General features: G+C 52.2%; 2 protein-coding genes across 5 annotated transcripts in view; one reads left to right on the top strand and one right to left on the bottom strand.

The window, feature by feature from the left end:
- The window catches only part of Pnkd (PNKD metallo-beta-lactamase domain containing), a 73,022-nt gene that overhangs the window by 48,286 nt on the left and 3,260 nt on the right, over positions 1-21,476 (bottom strand). The window lies entirely within an intron of this gene.
- Positions 4,349-21,079, top strand: Tmbim1 (transmembrane BAX inhibitor motif containing 1). Of its 4 annotated transcripts, none has more exons than XM_063237488.1 (12): positions 4,349-4,511; positions 13,526-13,665; positions 15,056-15,156; positions 15,758-15,822; positions 15,921-15,974; positions 16,389-16,439; positions 17,332-17,371; positions 17,698-17,735; positions 17,930-18,017; positions 18,274-18,369; positions 19,385-19,438; positions 19,779-21,079. In XM_063237488.1, exons 2-12 carry the CDS (start codon positions 13,566-13,568, stop codon positions 19,923-19,925), a joined length of 834 nt encoding a protein of 277 aa, XP_063093558.1. In that variant the 5' UTR covers positions 4,349-4,511; positions 13,526-13,565; the 3' UTR covers positions 19,926-21,079. The 4 variants fall into 4 exon arrangements, with proteins under 4 accessions (XP_063093558.1, XP_003462114.2, XP_063093559.1 ...); XM_003462066.5 differs by having other exon boundaries at positions 13,526-13,767; XM_063237489.1 differs by having other exon boundaries at positions 4,363-4,488.

The following is a 21,476-nucleotide window of genomic DNA, read 5'->3' as shown; positions in this document are numbered from 1 at the left end:
TGAGGAGTTGGGTGCTCGGGTGGGCTAACTTACCATCCTGTCTACCAGTTCCCCAAAACTCCTACTCAAAGTGCATCTGTCTAGACAAATAAACTCATATAATGTGTGTGACAAGCAGGCATGTAGAGGCATTAGCTGGCCTATGGACAAGAGGGTGCAAAATTTCATGCTTTAGAGCTGGGGACTTAGCTCAGTGGCACAAGTGCCTACCTGGCAAGCACAAAATTGTGACTTTGATCCCCAGGACCCAAAATCACATGCTTTGCCAGTTCTAGTTAATAAACAAGACAGACATTGAGACAGGAGATTATGATAAAAGCTGGCTGCAGAAGTAGGCATGCCCTGACAATTACAGGACCTAGACACCTGCACAGAACGGGTCTCAGAGCCTGAGACCTCTCCTGGACTTCTCCCGAGAAGTTGGGTGGGTTCCAGTAGCATGGCCTAGATCTGATGTCAGCTGGAGGGGTGGGGTCCATATGTAGAAGTAGATTTGAGAGTATAAAAAAAGGCAGCCATGAAGAACCTTGCTATGGTAACTTTCCACAACAGCCCAGGCTGTTTCCCATTTTGTGCTTATCTTCTTTTGGGGGAAGATGAGTCCAGTTACTCCTGGACTCATCACTTTCACTTTCTTTTTCTTTTTTTGGAGGTGGGTACCCGAACTCAAATGCAGGACCTCTCACTTGTCAGGCAGGCTTGGTGCCAATGAGTTAAATCCCTGTTGTGGCCTAGCTCTAACCAATGCGCCTCCTTCCTGTTCCGTATGCACCGTTTCAATAAAGATTAAAATTCCATTTCCAGTAAAGACTTAAGTTTCAGCTCCTTGTAAATCCCCCCCCCCTTGCTTCTGCAAGGTGTGCTGTTCCGAGAAAATGTTTAATCGCAGAGAGCAACGGAATGTACCAAGGATGTTACCTGAAATAGGTTGATAGCTTTGCATGTTTTTAGCTTTAAAAACCCCACTTTTAGCCTGTGAGGCGCGCAGTCTTTCATGATGGCTACAGGAGGCTGCGTCACCAGGCCTGGCCTAAAATAAAGCTTTTGCTCCAAGTTTTTTGCTTCCTCAGATTTTATTCCGGGGTCTGAGCTATCACAATCCCCAGCCCTGACTTTTGCTTTCTTGAATAAACTTTGCCACTGCTTTTTTGCTCTTGTTGTTCAATTTTTGTTTGAGATAAGAACTTGTAATCTAACTGCAGCAGGAGAAATGAGCAACTCAGAACTTGGTAATGTTTACTCGGGTAGAAGCAGTGCCTGATAACAAGACCTCAGCATCCAATATATTTATAATCATTTATTAGGTCTCAGATCCACAGACACAGGGCCTATATTTCTAGAATGAGGCAAACAGCATTCCTGATTGTTACAGGCTATGCTCAATGCTATCAGAAAGGGAAACATTCTTTAAAGATCCTACCAGACCCTAAAGACCCTGATTTAGATTAGTTTCTTTGTAGCTGGGTATGGTGGTGCACACCCATTTCCCAGCACTTTAGGAGCCTGAGCAATTTAGTAATTTAATGAGACTCTGTCACAAAATAATAATAATAATGATAATAAAAAGGGCTGGGGATGTACCTGAACGAGATACCCTGGGTTTAAACCCTGGTACCACCAATTTTTTTTTCTTTTGTAAGTTTCTCCTCTTTCTCTCTCTTTTTCTGAGACAGAGTCTGAGACAGAGTCTCTCTACATAGCTCAGGCTGGCCTTGAACTTGCAGCAATCCTCCCGCCTTTGCTCCAGAGTGCTGGAATCACAAGAGAGTGACACCATAATTGAGTTCTTCCCTAAACTTCCTACAGGATTCAGATCCCTAAGAGAACACTGAGCATGTGATAAAGGAAGTTATTTTGGGGGCTGGGGATTTAGCTCAGTGGCATAAGTACCTGCCTTACAAGCAGGTGGTCACAGGTGGTCATGTGTTCGATCCCTGGTACTGATAAAAAAAAAAAAAAAAGGAAGTTATTTTGCAATTTGAAAGTAACCTTTAAGGAAAATGTTGCTAAACACAAACAGCATGTACATGGCACAATGATAATGACCATAGTTCCCTAAATCCAGGAGTAACTCTTGTGGGCATAAAAAGATACTCAAACGTACACTATGGGGAGATGCCTAGGTAGTGTGGCTCACCATCTCTGAAGGCATAAATCTTTAGGACTGCTCTGCCATAAACTGTACTCATACTTCTGCATGGTCACCCAAGTGTTTGTCTTTTGAGTTTTTTGGTTTCTTTCTTTTAAGGTGGTGAGATTTTACATTTATTAGAGGGAGAAGTACTCTGCAGAGCGAGAGCAGGCCACTGCGCAAGCTCACAGTGGCCTTTGGTTTCTTTTTTTTTTTTTATTAGAATATGTTTGGATACATAGTGATTACATTCATCTTGGGGGATGGTGCAGTTACATAGCACATCTTAATCATTTTGACTTTCCCTCATTCTCTTCCCTCTTCCTGTCTTGGAGGAAAAAAAGAGTGGGAGAGGGCTGGTTCCTGGTGTTAGGATTTGGATTCCATGTGACAGCGTGTGGTCAATTTTAAAAACATCTCTCTTTTTTTTCTTGAAACAGGGTCCTGCTCTGTAAATTCAAGCTGGCCTTGAATTTGTGCTGATCCTCCTGCCTCAGCTTCCTAAGTGCTGGGATTATAGACATGCAACACCATGATGGTTCGCTAAAACATCTCTTAATTGGTGTGAAACATATAGTTTAGATGGTAATTTTGCTCATTATACTTGCTCATTGCTTTCACTGTTTATTATGCAAATAAATCTCCAGATAAATCCCTGAGCTCCTCCTTCCTAAACCTTGCTCTGTGTAAAGGGATAGGCTGGCCACTAGAGATAATGTAAGAAGTGTCCAGGGGTGAGTTTGGTGTCAGGAGGTTCTCCTACAGCCTACATTTATAGCCTCACTTTGGCAAGTCAGTCTTTGTCCATTCAAAAAGGGGAAAGTGTCAAGAGGCTATGAAAGACTGGTAGGGTGGTGGTGCTGACCTGTGGCTACCAGCTTGTGATAAGCACTTTCAACATAGCTGCTCAGCCAGGCAGCCTTCTCATAATGGGGAAAAGGTGGACTTTGGAACCACACAAACCCAGGTGAGCTCAGGTGAGGTTTTACTTCTCTGAACCCCTTCTCTCACGTTTACTGGAACTGCAGTCTACGTGAGCGGCTACAGGGGAGACCAAGCTCAGTGTTCGCACAAATAGTAACCCGCTTCTCAATGTAGGGTTTCATACCTGCTTTCCAGGTAGAGACAGAGTGCTGTGCTACATGACAGTCAAAGAGGGACCACACATATGACGGTGGTCCATAAGAGTCTGTCACCTGGTGAGTCCCAGCAACCTTAGTGTGTGTAAGTGCACCCCACAAAGATTGCACAGTGATGAAATCCCCTCAGCGAATGTGTCCCCATCATTAAGCAACGCTCGACTACTTCCATGCAGAGAATCTAAACCACACATCTGTTTACATTATTGGAAGTTTGGAATTTGAAAACTGCACTTAGTTTAAAACCATAGGATGGTGAAGAATGTTCATTATGGGTTTACTTTTTTGGGGGGGTTTACTTTCAATAAAGTAAAAATGGGAAGTAAGAAGTTGACTGGTAAGAAGTCGACTTAATGAGTGGCCATGTAGGCAATACTTCTGCAGTACTAAAACAATGCCCAACGTTGGGGAGTTAGCTCAGTGGCATAAGTGCCTGCCTGGAAAGCACTAGGTTATGAGTTTGATCCCTGCCACCAAAAAACCAAAAACTATGCCTTTATTTACTTTTTTTTTTCAGTGCTGAGATCAAACCCACCCCTACAGAATCGAGACACAGGTTTTCCACTGAGCTACATGCCCAGCTCTAAAGTTGTATTTTGTCTTTGAAGAACCTGGCTTGTGGGAGGTACTGATACTCATGAAGCTAGGGATATAGCTCAGTGGCGCAGCGCCTGCCTGGCAAATGTGATATCCGGGGCTTGATTCTTTGTACAGTCCCCTTCCCCAAGATAAATGCTCACGATAAAATGCTAAGTAAAATCATGGACAATAGGGCTGGGGATGTCGCTCACTAATAGTGTGCTTGTTAGGCACCGGGCGGGGGGGGAGCTAAACAAAAAATTTAGCATCAGTTAATAATATTGCCCATTCTAGAAAAATAAATAAAAAATACATATAGGCAAAGGAGCACCCAAAGCAATCGTTTCCTCCTGAGAGCTGGGAGGGGGGAAGTTACTTTCTTCCCGGTACTTGTGCGCTTTCTAAATTTTCACCAAAAGCATCGTTTCCCGGAAATCTGAAATCCCAGCCAGCATTCTCAGTCCTGGGGTAGGATACGTGGGGACCCCTGGCGCCCCCTGGCGGCGCCCCGAGGCCCCGCCCCAAGGTGCAGGCGCCACAGGGCGGGGCGCGGAGTCCCAGTGCGACGCCACGGCCGGTCGGGTCCCCGCAGGACTCGCAGCAGCCGGAGTTTGGGACGCACCGTCGCTAGTGGCGTAGGCAAGTTTCGAGGCCGGGGCCAGGTGAGGTGGGGGCTGCGGGCCGGTGGGGAATGGGTCAGGGCTGGGGCGGCGCCGGCCCGAGGCTCCCAAACTTTCTGGGAGCAGGCAGCAGGCACCGAGTGGAGCGCTGCGTCCCGGCCGCCGGAGTTTCGCTTTTCCCTGCGCGTTTCGGGAGGGGACGTGGCACCTGGTTAGCCATGGGAACGGAGCAGCGTCTTACACGTAGCAGTGAGCTGTGCAGGTTCTGGGGGGGGGGGGCTCTTGGACTGGCCTCTGTCGCAGAGTGGCCGGCGTCGAAGGGCAGGGGGCTGGCGTGGCTCCTGGCTGCTGAGGCGTCTCCCTGGCGGGCTTTGCGTAGACAGGTGAATCAGTGTCCGAAGTAGGGAGGAATCTTAGCTCAGAGATGGGGCAGAAGCCATGGAGGGGCCTCAGTCCCGGGATGGGAAGGTGGGTACCTCATCTCACGCAGAGCTATGGCCTCTGCCTGGCCTTCCTGCCCCTGCCCCCTAGGCAGGCTTCAGGAAGCTCCCAGGAAGTACCATCCTTCTGACCTCTTTAAGTCACGGTGAAAGCAAAATAGGGAGATGGAAAAAGGGGAAACGAGTGGGGAAGACTTGGGAGACAAGAGCAGAGAGAACTAGTAAAGCCAGTTCCTGACTGCACCATGGCCTCAGGGTGGTACCCACAGGGTTGGGGTTCAGCCTGAGCACCTGGACATGGGGTAAGTAGGGAGAGTGGCCAGGGACGGGGAGGGGGCGAGCCAGATGTCATGGAAGGTCTGTCCGGTGTCCAGTTCTCTGGGGCTTTGAAATATTCATCTCACTGGCGAGCTTTGGTTTCAAAGCTGGCGCCTCTGGCCTGGCCTGTAATGGCAGGGGAGCCAGGTACTTCCTAGGGCGACTGTCTGGGGAAAAGGGAAGTCCTCCTTTTTCCTCATGTGCCTGTTTTAGATGAGGCTTAACTCATAAAGACCCAGAGTCTCTGTTCCTAGCTTAGAAGAATGGTGGGATCACTGGATTCAGGCCCTGACTTCCGGTCGTTTTATGCCATGACCTCAGGGCCTCACCTGTAAAAATGGGAACGTCAGGGAGGTAATGACAGGCTACAGTCAGCGTTGGCAGAACCTTACATCACAAGCTGCGTAACAGCCACTTGGGCTCAGCCGCCTCCCTGGGAATGCGACCCCGGAAGGGAAAAAGCAAGCCCAGAGCACTTCCAACCCCAAAGCTTCTTGTCCAGGGCCTTTTACAAAGAGCAGAAAGCCCAGGCAGGAAGTCGCAGTGAAGGGACACAATTACTGTGTGTCTTCAGAATGCCAAACTGGGAGGGCCAGAGGGTGGGAGCAGAACACAGGAGTCTCTGGGAAGGAGTTCTGCAAACAGCACTGCTAATCGGGGCTGAAGGCCTTTTGCACAGCTCTCTTGGGAGTGTGTGGGAAGGAAGGCTGACTTCGATAGAATCTTTCAACTCTGAGATTCTGGTATTCTAGGCCAAAGCAGGGTCCTTTTTGTTTGTTTTTTGAGATAGGGTCTTGTTACCTGGTTCAGGCTGACCTTGCAAGTGTGGAATTCATCTGCCTAAGCTTCCAAATGCTAGGATTATAGGTGTGCTCACCTGTGAGGGTTTTATTTTGAAGTAGAAATGATACCCAGAATCCCAGCTTTCTTTTTAGCTGGGTGTAGTGGTGTACACCCATAATCCCAGCACTCAGGAGGCTGAGACAGGTGGATCACCTCGAGTTAGAGGCCAGCCTGGCCAACATGGTGAGTTCAAGGCCAGCCTGAACTTCAAAGAAAGACCCAGTTTCAGAAAAGAAAAATGAAACAATTCCACTGACCACAGTGACTGGTACCCAGATAGGACTCAGTACACTGGTTGGGGAGGAGGATAGTAATGAGCCCTCACTGTCTATAATAAGGGTCTGTATTTTTCCTCTGACACAGAGTTGATGTTATGGGATGCGTTTCCTGGTTCTGGGCTGGCTGGAGATTTCTTCCTTGCCATTGTGGAGGTTACAGTAGCAGCTATGTGGAAGTGGGGGAGGACCCTGTAGTGGGTCCTGATATTGAGCGGATTCTCCTAGAGGGCACATGCCACGTTCTTTTTTAGAAATGTTTGTTTGATTTTATTTATTGAGTAGGCTATTGTATGTTTTAGGGTTTTTTTTCTTTTTTCTCCTTGAAATAAAATGGATTTGGAATAAAGGAAAAGCAACAACAAAAAACCCCTCAGGTTCTTACTATAACTGCTCCAAGGAGCAGACTGGGTAGAAATACGTGTTGTGTTTTGTTTGGCACTGGGCACTGAATTCACATTACAACCTTGTGCTTACCAGGCAAGTGCCTGAGCCACTAAGCTAAATGCCCAGCCCAGAAATACATGGTTTTAAGAAATGAGTTAGGATTTTTGTGTTGGGTCTGTAAACAGGTAGTCTGGGTCAGCAGCCATAGGCTATGGACAGGTGTGCCCAGAAGTTTGGATGAGTGCTGAGTTAAACTGACTTGAACAGGGCAAAACCTTCCAGGGCCTTAACATGCCACTGGGCCTTGTAACTTTCCAGGAAGGAGATAAGATTGTGCCATGAAGGGCTTCAGAGAGATACGGCCAGGTGATTCTCGTCTCTCTATGGTTCCTGTAAATGGGTCTGTGCTCCTCTCCTGTGTGTCGGCTGCCTTAGAGGAACGGGAGCCAGGGAGGCCATCTGCTTGGATTCCCACAGCTAGCTAATGAGCCTAGGCCTCTTCACTCCAGCCTTGGGTGCTTTTTTTTTTTTTTCTCTTTGTGATACTAAGAATGAACCCACAGCCCTCACAGTTAACTACATCCCTAGCACTTTTGTTTTGTTTTGAGACAGGATCTTGCTATGTAGTTCAGGCTGGTTTGATCCTCCTGCCTCAGCTTCCTGAGTGCTGGGGTCACAGGGATGCACCACCATGCCCACCTTTTATTTTTTGTTTTGAGACAGGATCTTGGTAAGTCATCCGATTTCCCAGGTGGGGCTAAAACCTGTGATCCTCTTGCCTCAGCCTCCGGGTTCCACCATACTTGGCACTGAGTACTTTCTTTCCTAGTGTCTCTGCAGGCTCTGGGGAGGGTGAGCACTCAGGCAGTATTCCCTGGGAGATCCGGGGGCCATCATGGGGACAGTTTGGGAGGGGAGGGAGATATGGCCACCCTCATACCCAGGACATGCCAGGCACCCCTGCCTCTAGACCAGAGCACATGAGCAGTGCCCCCTTAGGATGCATGTTCTGCCTTAAGCCTTCTTTCTGATCCAGTAGTCTATTTATTCAGAGTCAGGAACTGGCAGAGCTGGAGTGGACTATGATCTTTCCATTCAGGACAGTTACTTTAGATATGCAAAAACAGATAGCCAGGGGCCTATTCCAATTCTGGGGTCAGTACCAAAGTCAGGACGGGCATCAGGTCAGGTCCCTGTCTCCTAACTAGGCACAGGCACCAGATGAATTTTCAATGGGAAGAGGGATGGGTATCAACTAACACTTGCTGGGCTCCTCCCTGCCACTTGTGATCTTCACTACTCATCCCTGGCCTTGGTGCCTCAAAGGCTGCTTTTCAACAAGATGTTAAGGTACAGCGTTTGCACTTCAAAGTCAGACATCAGCTCTAGGTTCAAACCTCTGCTGTGGGGCTTCAATTGTTTTTCTCTCCACTTGTTTTCTTACTGGCAGTGAGGTCTTTGTCAGGAGAGGCATCTTAGTTGCTACCTAGTTGCTTAGTAAGTACCGCTGGTACTTATCCTCTAAGTGGTTCCCTCCTATCTCTGCCCACCTGCAGTTCTCGGTTCTGGTTGTTAATGTCTGTCCTGGAAGTCAGGAGAGCTGAAACCCAAAGAAGTGGCAGGGGTTTTTTCAGAGGTGGCATCAGTTCTGTTGACGGCTTCCCCTTTGAGCTCCCTGACTACCAATATGGCTGGGGTCTCTGAGGTTAAGTCCTGATGACACAGTTCTGCTCCCAGGGAAGAGGGTGCTGGGTACTTCCATGCTCCCCTGGAGATGGCAGTCAGCCCCGTCTCCATGGATACAGGGAGGTTCCCCTGGCTAGAGAGGCTGGGAGGGGTGGCTTAGCCCTGAGGGAGAGAAGCCATGGGTTGTCACTGTGACCAGAGATTTTGAAAGAACTGGGGGAAAGGGTGGCTCATGGGGCTCCACCTCCAGGGGTGTGTGCTTGTTTCTGAGTTCTTAGATGGTGGCCAGGGCAGGGAAGGTAAATTCCAAACCCATGACCAAGAGGGCTTGTGTGGGGTGGGAGAGGAACTTTCTGGCTCTGAGGTTTCCTGCTTTGTCAAATGACCAGATGACGTCCATTCCAGCCCCAGTATTTCAGTTTTTGGACACTGCCCCCACCATCTCTTAATTGAAAGGCTAGGCCAGCTGCAGGGTATTTGGGTGGATTGTAGGCCCTGGGGTCCAGGATCAGGCCTGGTGACCCTCTGGACACCTGTCTCATGCTGCTGCCCTGCAGATAGTGGACATGTGGGAGCGCTTCCCTGGGGCGGGTGGGGAGCTGGGCACCAGCCAGGCCTTGCGCTGGCCTGCGGGTGGGGCTTCCTGAGATGCGCACTCTGAGCTATTCTTTCCATTCTGCTCTGGGCACCCGTTCCTGGCAGGGAGGAAAACAGGCTGCCTGGACCAGTCAGCTACTCCTTCTGCCCTCCCTTACACACACACACACACACACACACACACACACACACACACACCCTCTCACTGTAACCCCAGTAGCTTGGCCTCCTCAGCAGATTCCAGAGTCTTAACCCTTTGTAAGCCCGGGAGAGCTAGAGCCTGGATCACCCCGCAGGCAGGGACAGTGTCCCAGAGGGGAGATGGTTCCTCAGCGCTGCCTGTGAAAGCCTGGGCCACCAGCGAATCCCGCTGTTCGGGCCTAGAGTCCACCTTCCTGCTCCCTGGCTGGGTCTGGGAGAGGCCCTGTGTGAGGTAGGGGTCAATGGCTTCCCCAGAGACCAGAGCACACTGAGTTGCTGCACATTCTGATGGCAGGTGGTGGGGGGTGAAGAGTGTTCTAAGGATTCAAGCTGCCTGCAGACAGGATGGGCAAACAGACTTCACATCACTGGTATGTGTTCAAGCCGAAGTACAATGTGTTCTGTATCAGAGGGAAATTCAGGCTTCAGGGGGAGTGAGCCCCTGGATACTGAGGCTTCCAACAGCTACCTTCAGAACATGGGACCTGCCCTAGGCTTCTGTCCCATGGCCCTGTCTTCCCTCTCCTCTGCCCTTTCTCTCCTGCCTCCTAGCCTCATTCCTCTCCAGCTCTTCCCTCTCCCAGGCATGCAGGCCCCAGTCATCAGTAGGTGATGTGGAGTGGCAGGACCCCATGCAGGCTGGCCAGGAGCTGTACCACGTGCAAGAGCTGCTAACCCCCGGGAGTCTGGGTCCCAGAGGCTTCTCCTGGCCAGGGTTCTCCTTGGCACGGCTCAGGGGAAGGCAGTACAGTGGAGGCACCCAATTCTCCTGCCCTAGGACTGTGCACCAGATAGCTAGGGTCGCCTCTTGGCCCCACAGCCACTGTGGCAAGGATAGGCCACTGCTTACACAGGGGCTTCTGGTCAGAAAGAGGAGGAACCAGCTCCTCAGCTCTGCCCTTTTGAGTCTCTGTCTCAGCCTGGCCCTTGGGCTGCTGCCACTGTGCAGGCTGCCTGCCTGGGCGTCAGTGCCCTGCACTTCCTGTCCTGAGGAGGGCTCCGCAGGAAGCCACAGGGAGAGGGAAGAGCAGTTTAGATAGGAATGTGAGGGACTCAGCGTGGCTTTGGGGTCAGTGCTGGGCCTGAGTCCTGACTTCATCAATCCTAGCAAGGGCACCTTGGCCAAGGGACTTCATTCATCTAAGCCTTGGTGTCTTCGTGAATGGGGATAATATCAGCATTCACCCCGTAAGCAGTTCATGAAATAATAACTGAAAATAGTTAATGGCTGTCTGTTTATCAGGGGCCAGCCTACTCTGTGTGTTTTCTCTTAATTTTTCCCTTTTTCTTTCTTTGTTGTACTGGAGATGGACCTCAGGGGCTCACACATGCTAGACAAGGCTCTACCACTGAGCTACAACCCAGTCTTTTCTTAGTTTTTGTTATGATACATGTCTGGGCTGGCCTCAAACTTGTGATCTTACCTCAGCCTTCCAGAGTGCCGGCATTATAGGCATGCAGCAGCATGCCTGGTTCCAGTTCTTTTCCTTTTTATATTATCATTACTGTATTATGTGTTGTACTGAGCTTGCTATGTCGTTCAGGCTGGCCTCTGATCTTCCTGTCTCAGCCTTGTGAGTGCTGGGATCACAGTAGCTTTTCTTTTTTAAATTCTGAGACAAGGTTTCAGTAGGTTGTCCATCCTGGGATAGTACTTGCCATCCTCCTGCCTCAGAATGCTGGGAATTATTATTATTATTATTGTTATTTTGGTACTAGAAATTGAACTCTTGTCTTTAAACAGAGTTAGCCCTTTTTTATTTTGAGATAATGTTTTGCTAAGTCATTAGGTTGCCAAAGCTGGGTTCAGCCTTTCTAATTTCCTGCCTCAGCCTCCCACAATGCTGGGATTACAGACTTGCACCAACATAGCTGGCTCACCTTTTATTTTTACAACTTTCTGGGGGTTACTATTACTAGTTTCTTTTTTAAGACAGGGTCTCACTATGCAGTCCAGACTGGCTTGAATTCAGTATGTAGCCCAGGTTGGCAATTCTTCTGCCTCAGCTGCCCAAATGCTAGGGTTACCGGCCTATTAACAGTGTTAAACCCATCTTCCACCTGAAGACCTGAGGCATAGCAAGGTGCAGTGCTCAGTGGTAGTCTGTGGTGTGGACAGGCTGGCGGTCCAGCCTCCAGACAGTTGGCCCGGAAGCTGCTGTGTACCAGCAGGCAGGTCTGCTGTCTGCCTCCTCAGAAACCAGAAGTGTGACAGGGCAGAGTGACTCAGCATCCTGCTGGGCTGGGGTGGCTATCAGAGGTGGCAGGGTTTGCTCTCTATGAGTCACACTTCACTCCATGGCCCTGCAGCCCCCTCGGTCTGGGAAGGAAGGGCTACGTTAGTTCTGGGTGAGTGGGCAGTTGCCCAGGTGGCCTGGGTCCTGGCCCGTCACAGTGTGCTCTGCTCATCACAGTGTACTTGTAGAGGTAAAGGGTCAGGCAAGGGTGACATCATGGCTTGGTGGCTTCTGACCATAGGGCCTTTCTGGCCAGTGTGCCCTGGGTCTGGTCAGCCGATCATATGTGCCACCACCCAGATAGTGGACCTGAAAATGCCATGGTGATGGCCATAGTGACACACAGGGCTGGGGATACAACTCATTGGCACAGTGCCTGCCTGGCAAGCGTGATGCTCTCAGCTCAATTCCTGGTACCACTTTAAAAAAAACTCACTGTATCAGCATAGTAACAGACATGCCTACTCCAAGGTAACCTGTGCTGTACCCCTTCCTCCCTTCTGTGCTGTCAAAGGGTGCCTTGGAAGGGCAGGTATGTGACTTAGGGAGAAGGGGCCTCGCACTCCTGGTGAAGAGTCTGCTTTCTCCTCCTTTCCTTTGTTCTATGAAGGGGTTCATACGTTCTGCCTACCCAGGATGTTTCCCCCAGACATCTGAAAGCAGTGACCAAGCCCTTGCCTCGAGCTCATGGTGCCCTGCCTGGCCCTTCCCTGCATGCCCTGGCACCAGGTCCTCTGTGTCCCCTTCTGGTGGCACTGGCTCCTCACAGCTCTCTCCTGCCCTGTTTTGCCCCTCACCCCTCTGTGTGGGGTGGGGCTTCTTTCTGACCTGACTACTTCTGTCCCTTCTACTCTGGGGACATGGAAAGCGGCTTTCCTCAACTAACCCATTCAGAGACCTGGCCTGCTATTCTATCTAGGCCACCTGCCCCCCCTGAGTTACCTCAGTTGTCCTGGGAGAAGCATAAGGCAGTCTTTATGCCATCCCTGGCCTGTGCAGGGTGCCCCACAGAGGGAAGCTGGGGCTCCTTCCAGCAGAGGTCGTGAGGGTGGCTACCACCTCAGTCTGTGGTTTCTCCCCGTGGGGTCCTCAAGTCTGCCCCTGGGTAAGGCTCTAGGCAGGGCTTGGTCCTGTCTCTGGAAGGGCGCAAGCCTCCTTCTTAGCTCTTCTCGTCTCTGTCACCTCAGAAGGGGACACCAGGCCAGGGGGACATTGTTCAGCAAGGAGACATACATAAAGGAAGGTGTCAGGATCCTAGGGCTCCACTCTGGCTATGCCACTGGGAATCATGTCACTGTTCTGGGCCTGATTCTCTCATCTGAAATGCAGCACTCAGAACTGGGGAGCTGCAGAGGTCCCCACTGCCTGTAGGGCCTCTCAGCTTGCTCCACTGCTCCCTGCTAGCCACCGTCCCTGGGCAGAAATCACCACGCCCAGTCTCCCCTTCTGAGCTGTAGTCCTCAAGCAGCCAGTGAAAAGAGCAGGCGACGGGGCTGCCGCAGCTGTTCTGAGGGAACCAAAGTCCCGTCTCAGGCCTGCCCTGTGTGGCCTGCAGGTCCTGACTCCGCCTGCCACCATCCCACAGCCTCCTCCCTGCTCTCAGCTGTGCCCCAGCTCCAGCTCTCAGACTCCTGCCAGCTGCCATGGGGGCTGGGCTGAGCCCTCCGGAGGGTCCCAGCTGGTACTGTGACTCACGAGGAGGCCGTGCCAGGGCCATCTAGCTTCTTCCTGGTTCTGCTGTCTAGCTACCCATGGGGAGGTTCTCATCTCTGAAATGGGCACAGGGAGTGCTGAGCTGCCCTGCTAGTCTGTCATACCCGTGATGCTCAGCGGTGTGACCCTGGGTGCCTAATGAATCCTCTGCTTTCCCGTGGCAGGGAAGAGAGGCCCCAGATGAGCAGGTGTGAGCACAGGTGGTCAGGAGCTGGGCCTGCAGGAGCAGGTGACACAAATTCGGGCACCAGAGAGAGACAGACTGGGAGGGAAGTTCTCCACCTGAGTGTGCTCGGGCAGTATGAAACCAGTGCTGCATAAGCCAGGCCGGCACTCATGACTGCTTTTTTTTCTTTCAGGTCCCAGCGGCTGAGGTTCCCCCTCAGCCCTTGAGCTGCCATGTCCAACCCCACTGCCCCCCCTCCGTATGAAGACCGCAACCCCCTATACCCTGGCCCTCCACCCCCAGGGGGCTATGGGCAGCCATCTGTGCTGCCAGGTGGGTACCCCGCCTACCCTCCCTACCCACAGCCTGGCTACGGTCACCCTGCTGGCTACCCGCAGCCCATGCCCCCCGTCCACCCGATGCCCATGAATTATGGTGAGTCCCAGAAGGGTGGCTGGTGGGTGGAACAAAGGAAGCTGCTCCAGGGTCTAGGAGCGCAACCCCTTTTCTTCCTCTCTCGTCACCCTTCCCTTTAACCTCCTGTTCTCTGCTTAGATCTCCTGTCTGTCTTACCTCCCTGCTCCATCCTTCTGCTCCTGTCACCCCATCCCAGCCCCTGGCTAACCCCTTTATTCAGCAAGGGACAGTCCATGTGACGTTACCATTACTGCAGCTTATACACACAGAAGGGTGGCAGGGGAAGTAACAGCTGCAAGCAGTCACCTAAGGGACTGTTTGTTTCCCAAGCAAGGCGGCTGCCACCCCATCCTACCTGGTGCCTTGCATTCTTTAGGAACTGCCTCTGCAGTTTTGTTTGTTTGTTTTGTTTTTTAAATAAGGTTCTTGGAACTGACAAACCATCATCCTTCAGGTAAAGCCTGATTTTTGTAAACATTCCAAAGCCATTTGGAACCACCTTTGGTGTAAATATGGTAGCAGGTCAGAAATGGGGCCAATTAGCACACAACTGAGCCTCTTTCTGGAAGGACTTTCCTTTTCAATTTTTGGGTGCTGGGATATAGAGCTTCTCAGATGTCTGGCATGTGCGCCCCCAGATCCCCTCCTGGGTGGTTGTGGACAGCATTCTTGGAGTGTCTGCAGCCCAGAGTGCTGGGCATGCACGCGCTGGTATGGCTCTTTACACATGCAAGTGGCACATGCCCTGACAGACCTATTGTCCTGAGGCCTGGCCCAGCCCTGCCCTGCCCTGCCCTGCCCTGCATGTGGCCCTGAGCAGTCCTGGCCTTTTCTCCACCAGTCAGCCCCACTCTTGCCTTACTTCCTGCTTGATCAAGATACCATTTCTCTACCCTCATGGCATGGGGCTGGGCGCAGAGCCCTGAAGAGATTCATGCTGATGGAGTGGCTGTTACCCAAGTCCCCTCCTGCCATGCCACTAATGACCCTAGCTTCGAAGGAGCAGTTCTTGTGTTATAACACTTATCTTTTGGCTGGATCTTTGATTTTTTAATTAGTTAATTTATACTAAAGATTGAACCCAGGGTCTCATGTCTACCACTGCACTACAGCCTCTTTTAAATTTTTGGGACAGGGTCTTGCTAAATAGCCAAGGCTGAACTTGAACTTGCAATCTTCTTGCCTCAGCCTCCCAAGGAGTTAGGATTACAAGCATGGGCCTTTGTTTGGGTGGGTGTTAGGGAAGCTCTGGAATGCAGGCCACATGTTCCAGGTCCTCAGTTAGTCCTATGTGATCTGTCCTTAGGCCCAGGCCAGGGCTATGATGGAGAGGAAAGAGCAGTGAGTGACAGCTTTGGGCCTGGAGAGTGGGATGACCGGAAAGTCCGACATGCCTTCATCCGCAAGGTAAGATCAGAGCTGGGAGGCTGAGGGACGCTGGACCGGGCCCTCAGGCTGTGGGGGTCGGGAGGGCTGGCTGAGTCAGCTCCAGGTACACCCTGACCTTATTTTAGGAGGGCAGAGGCAATCTGGGGGAATCTTCCTGGGCTCTGTCCAGATGCTCTGCCCTCCCCAGGGGCCACTGTCCTGTTGGACCCCAGGCAGCTGTGTGAGGCGGTTGTACTTGCACCCGACCCACCCTTCCTATCTTCCATCTCGCAACTCCTGCTTGGAACAGACAGATGCACAGCTGCTGTGGCAGCAGAGCCGTGGCTGGTGGTGCAGGGCAGTAAACTGAGCAAATGCTGGACAGTGGGAGGCGCCAAGGAGCAGGCAGAGGGGGACAGGAAGAAGGGCAGCTGATGGCGTGTGAGCCAGGTCCTTCACTGTGTTCCTAGTGCAGCGGGAGGCGCTCTTGAGGGCTCACAGCCCTCAAAATGAACAACCTACCCCCTTTACCACTGAAGGAACAGGAAGGGGAAAGGGCTCCTGGGCCCCAGGCTGGCTGCTGCTTCTGGGGAAAGGCCAGCATGTGGGAGGTGACCCCTGCCGGCCATCCGTGTTGCAGGTTTACAGCATCATCTCCGTGCAGCTGCTCGTCACAGTGGCCATCATTGCTGTCTTCACCTTTGTGTGAGTTTTGGCCTGGGTCACAGGCTGGGGGACCGTGGCCAGGGGCTGAGGGCAGGTCAGCCCTGTGTGACTCTGCCCTTGTCCTCCCTGCCCCACAGGGAACCTGTCGGCAAGTTCGTGAGGAAAAACGTGGCTGTGTATTATGCATCCTAGTGAGTGTGTGGCCGTTGTCACTCAGCTGAGCAGGGGAATTGGGGCTGGCAAGTTCAGGTCCACCTGACCCGCTGTGCTCAGGGTGGGGTCAAATGCTTTTTGAAAGGGGCCCTGCCAGGGGCCAGTGGTGGTCTTCCAGGTGTCTGGGCAGAGGAGCGTGGTGGCATGCGTTCACAAGACACCTCAGGGAGGGGGCAGCAGGATCGTCAGGCTCCTTCCAGGCCTCAACCTGTCGCCAAGCTGCTCAGTGCCCCTGGCTGGGATGATCTTGTCCCTGCTTCCCTGAGTGGCTTGTCCACAGTGCTGGACAGCTGTCTGGGCCTCCCTGGGTCTGATGAATGCTGCCCCAATGGGCTGGACATGGGCTGAGGGCAGCTGTGGCCTGTAGACCATGTCCCCCTCTTTCTCCCTAGTGTCGTCTTCCTTGTCACCTACCTGGTCCTTGCCTGCTGCCAGGGGCCCAGGTGAGTGCTAGTGGCATAGACAAAGGGGAAGGCATTGGGTGAGACAACGGCCAAGGATGTTGGTAAGAAAAGGGATTCTTTACAGTGATTAAATGGAGACTGATGAGAAATACTGGTGGTAGGCTGAGGCAGGAGGAGTCCATGTTTGACATTAACCTGGGCTATAAAGATGGTTCAAGGGCAACCTGGACTACAAAGCAAGACTCTTACTTTAAAAACTGTAACAGTCCAGGGGCGATGGCGTATACCTGGGAGCACCTGGGAGGCTAACGCAGGATTACTACAAGTTCAAGATCAGCCTGGGCTACAAAGAGAGTTCAAAATTAGTTTGAACCACACCTCGAGACCCTGTCTCAAAACAACCCTAAAAATATACTGGTAGTGGTGGTCACAGTGATGATAATGGCTGCTGTCCCCGTGTGTACAAAGTGTGGTGTGCAGGATTTATCTAGCTGTCATGCTCACAGCAAGCCTGCAAGATGTGTAGCGTTAGGGGCTGAGGATTTAGCTCAGCAGCACAAGTGCCTGCCTTGCAAGCAGGCAGTCGTGAGTTCAATCCCTGGTACCAATAAAAAAAAAAAAAAAAGATGTGTAGCATTTTAACCATGTAACATACAGCAATGAAGAGAGAGGGGTTAGGAGGAAAAAAAGAAAACCACGGGTGGGACGGAAGGGAAAAGGAAATAAGAAGCATGCAAGGCTCAGAGACCCTGGACAGCTTTCTCACAGTCACACAGTACTCAGTGTGAGAGCTGAGAACAAGTCCTGGTCTCAACTCCGAGGCACAGGTCTGCCCCACTGCCCCACCCTGTCCCTGTGTGAACACCTGAGCAGGTGCCACATGCCACATCGGCGTCCCCTCGCCCTAAGACCTGTATCCCTGTCTCCTCAGACGCCGGTTCCCATGGAACATTATCCTGCTGAGCATCTTCGTAAGTGCAGAGTGCTGCTCGGGGCTGGCCTGGGGTCTCCCCACTTTACCCTGATGGCATGCTCGTGGTCTCTTCCGTTGGCCGCCTCTTTCCAGTACATCTCATCTGTGCCCAGCTGCAGCAGGACACTGGTCGAGCCCCACTGGCAGCCCTGCCCTGCCCTGCCCTGCCCTGCCCCCTTCCCTCTCCGTTTCTTTTCTCTGTTTGCCTGTGGGGCTGGGAGCTGAACCCAGGGCCAGGCATGTGCTGGGCAAGTGTTTGCTCACTGCATCGCACTTCCGCCCCTGCTGTTCTCCAGTGTCTTCCTCATTTCTCTCCTTCCCTAGACTCTGGCCATGGGCTTCATGACGGGCACCATTTCCAGGTACTTTCAAGGACAGTTCGTCACATTCTCGGGAAGTGTGTTCTCGGGAAGTGTGTCATGGGTGCTGGGTGTGCCTGGGCTGCCAGTGCTCTCAGAGGTGGATTCTGGGTGGGCTGCTTTTGGAGGCAGGGAGTTTGAAGTTACTTTTATGTTGCTTATGTCTCTGGTCTCTCTGAACTCCTCCCTCCTCCCAGTATGTACGAAACCAGAGCCGTCATCATCGCTGCGATCATCACTGCCGTGGTGTCCATCTCTGTCACCATCTTCTGCTTTCAGACTAAGGTGAGGGCGTGGAGGGTTGGCATGTGAGCAGGCCTGGGAGGGGCCAGAGCCCTGGATCCCTGGAGTCTTCCTTGGAGACTGAGTCCCTTTTTGCTCATATCTGCACCCACACATCTGCTGCCGGTCTGTCCTTGGCAGGTTGTGGCCACTCCCCTGCCCACAGGAGGCAGTACTGGGGCTGCCTGGCAGAGCCAGACTGGCTGGGCCGCTGGTTGTGACAGTCATCTGACAGGTAGCCCTTCTCCCTCCCTGGCAGGTGGACTTCACCTCATGTGCAGGCCTCTTTTGTGTCCTGGGAATTGTACTCATGGTGACTGGGATTGTCACTAGCATTGTGCTGTGCTTCAAATATGTGAGTGCACGTGACGGGTCGGGTGGGTGAAGCCAATGCTCACTGCAGGCTTCCTGGAGAGAAGGGGCCCCCACTGGGACCCAGGGCCCCTGGGCAGGTCAGGGCCCTGGAATCTCCCCACTGGTTAGCAAAGGTACCAGCATGGAAGTGCCGTATTTTTGGGTTGGGGTATAGTCGATCTCTCTTTAGAGACAAAGGGTCCTGGGGGCTGTGACACCTGGACAGTGTCGCCTAGTAGATTAGGTCTGACAGTTAAGATTGGGTTCTGGGAAAGGATCCTGATCGGAGAAGATGGGCCTGGATGGAAGAGAGTTCGGGGGTCACTGGGATTGATTCAGTCTTTGGTTCCAGCTACTGAGGGAGAACATGGGCTCCCTGGCCAGGGAGAACAGTGCTATTGGGGGAAAGCTGGGGACAGAGAGCCATTGCCCACCTGACCGTGGGCCAGCCCTGTCCTTCCATAAACGGGCACCCGGAGGACTGGGCAGAGCTGCCCCCCAGTTATGAGGGTGGCCAGGGTGGTCAAGTGCTTCTCTTGCTACTCTTCTTTAGGCTGTCTCCTCCCTCCCCCAGGAGAGCTGCAAGAGCCCAGATTCTGGCTGCACATGCTCTACTGAGCACCCACCTTGACTTAGGGGAAGTCTACGAGGCCCTGCAGCCAGTGCGTGCTGGGTCTGTCCTCCAGAGCTACCAGTTGCCACTCAGTTGCCGCCTCTTTTTCCAGAAGTATGGCAGACACCTCTGTTCCTTGACTAGCTCTAGAAGTTGTGGCAAAAAGATGCCATGTCTGGTATTATGTGCCACTGTAGGATGGCTTATGCCTTCTCTGCCAAAGATATCACCATTCTTAATTCCTTCCAGGGCCTAGAAAGGCATGATACGATCAGGATCTGAGAACTGGCTTCCTGGATTTGCCTACTCCAGTCCCCAAATCCTAGGGGTTAGCCGAGTCTCAGGGGGCCTCCCCAAGATGTGCTTTGCTCAGAGATTTCTAATCTGTCTCTCTCACTTCCAGATTTACTGGCTTCACATGGTCTACGCTGCTATTGGGGCCATTTGTTTCACTCTGGTAAGTCCTTACCTGGCTCTAGAGGGGGAGTGGAAGGTGAAGAATTTAGGTGGCTTGGGACTTGAGAAGGGGCATAGGCTGTCCTTCCTCTCCCCTTGGTATGTTCCAGTGACTTCCTGGGCATTTCCCATCTCCCATTCACACTGCCTACTGTTAGAAGGCTTAGCAGGCCTTTTAGAGGTGACAGTACATCAGCCTCAGTGACGTCTGTGGCTAGAGGCCATGTGTCACATTGTTCATTAACCAGTCCCCTAACCACACTGCATGGCACACGGGCTGCAGCACAACCCTGGGGCCACTAAGCCCTTAGGTGCTTATTTTTGACCTCCTTATCCCGCAGTTCCTGGCTTATGACACACAGCTGGTCCTGGGGAACCGGAAGCACACCATCAGCCCTGAGGACTACATCACAGGTGCCCTGCAGATCTACACAGACATTGTCTACATCTTCACCTTTGTGCTGCAGCTGGTGGGGGATCGCAACTGAGGAGCACCCTGGTTCCACCCACCCTGAGTTCTCCCTTCTCTAGAGGCCTGGGCTTGACACCCCTTTCCTTCCCCTCAAGTAATATGCCCAGTTTCCTTTAGTCGTGAGGCCAGGTGGCCTCTACTGCTGGACTGGAGGAGCAGAGAACTCTTGCCATTGGTGGGCCTGCCGGGGACCAGCCTGAGGGCGTGCCTTCTTCCCTCTGCCCATGGCATGGCATCAAAGTCTTGCAGTGTGGTGTGTGAAAGGAGCCTGGTCTTTAGCTGAAAGGGACTGTGAGTGGCAGAAGTGTGAAGCACTGCCCTTCCCACCTTGTCATGGGCTTCTAGACTAGGGAACTGGAGCAGTTTCCCTCCTGAACCCAGAGCCACACAGCTTGTGCCCAGTTCGTGGATTAGGGGGCCATTATCCTACATTCCTTGGGCTTGGCACCTTTCAGCCAGGAAGGTAGAAGAGGTCTCCCCACTTGACCCCCATTTGTTTCAGTAACACATGTATGTTGCTTATCTGGCTGTGGGTGGGGGAGGAAGAATGAACACATAAAGTATAGGGGCAGAGCATCTGCCCTGGGCTTGCTGCAGGCTCGGATGGTACAGAGCAGGCTACTGGAGCCACCTGGTCCATTCTCCAAAGCTGCCTGTGGTCTGCCTCGGGGCTTCTGATTGCTGCTCAGAAGCTCTTGCTTTCTCTGCTTAGGTGCTTGGAGCAGAACGTGAAGGGCAACAGTTAAGAAACAGGGTGGTTTGTAGGCTCATGAGTGTGGTAGGAAGGAGCAAAGCTGAGATGGGGGTCGGGGCAGAGAAAAAGCCTTAAAGTCTCCCAACTGCTCTGAGAAACTCTGAACTCCAAGAAAACTTCTGTGTCTTTTCCTTCTGGCAGCCTAGGAAGGGCCCTGCACAAGAGGTGACTCTGTCTGAGTCTGTTCTGAACTCAAGGCTGGGGGATTTTCAGCACCAGCCCTGCCTCTCCAGCCAACCACTGCCTTCTTTGTAATATAAATGCCTCTGCTGGAGTCCGGGAGGGGACAGGGTCAGTGTATTGGGTGGAAATTAGGTCAGCCCAAAGTGTAATTATGCCTTCTCTACTGACCCTAAATATATCACACAAAGGGACACAGCTAGTAATATAATAAAGTTTTATGTTTAGAAGTTCAATCCTTGAGTGGCTCTGGTTTTCTTCCCTAAGGTGGCTCTGGGCGTATCTGGCTGGCTGTGCCCAAAGCATCCATTCTGGCTTCCTTCTCCTAACTCCTTTCTTTTTTCCCCTATTGGGTGTGGAACCTCCCAGGGCTGGGGAATGCGAGATCCTCAGCCCTCTCTCCTCTCTCACACCTGTTCTGGGGTAACCTCATGTACTTGATCGCACCTTTTCTCAGTGATGGATGCAACAAGCTGCTGAAGGTTGACACTTGGCTGGGGAAGGATTCAGAGGCGACCTCACCAGAGCCACAGTGCCTGACCACTTTCGTGCTGTGGACCCTCTACAAAAGCTCAGGAGAGCTTGTCCCCCCCTTCCCTGTGAAGGTGCATGTATAGCTGGGGGTGGGGACAC

Source organism: Cavia porcellus, unplaced genomic scaffold (genome assembly GCF_034190915.1).
Source record: "Cavia porcellus strain 051 isolate PalLab524CR breed Dunkin Hartley unplaced genomic scaffold, mCavPor4.1 scaffold_26, whole genome shotgun sequence".
Taxonomy (NCBI): Eukaryota; Metazoa; Chordata; class Mammalia; order Rodentia; family Caviidae; genus Cavia; species Cavia porcellus.
This window is presented reverse-complemented; position numbering and strand designations above follow the sequence as displayed.

What these genes read in the sequence shown, in the direction of transcription:
- Tmbim1 (XM_003462066.5), top strand. Translation starts at nt 13,566, where the DNA reads ATGTCCAACCCCACTGCCCCCCCTCCGTATGAAGACCGCAACCCCCTA. An exon ending in GCTGTGTATTATGCATCCTA is followed by an intron (nt 15,975 to 16,388) that starts GTGAGTGTGTGG and finishes CTTTCTCCCTAG; the next exon opens with TGTCGTCTTCCTTGTCACCT. An exon ending in GCCTGCTGCCAGGGGCCCAG is followed by an intron (nt 16,440 to 17,331) that starts GTGAGTGCTAGT and finishes CTGTCTCCTCAG; the next exon opens with ACGCCGGTTCCCATGGAACA.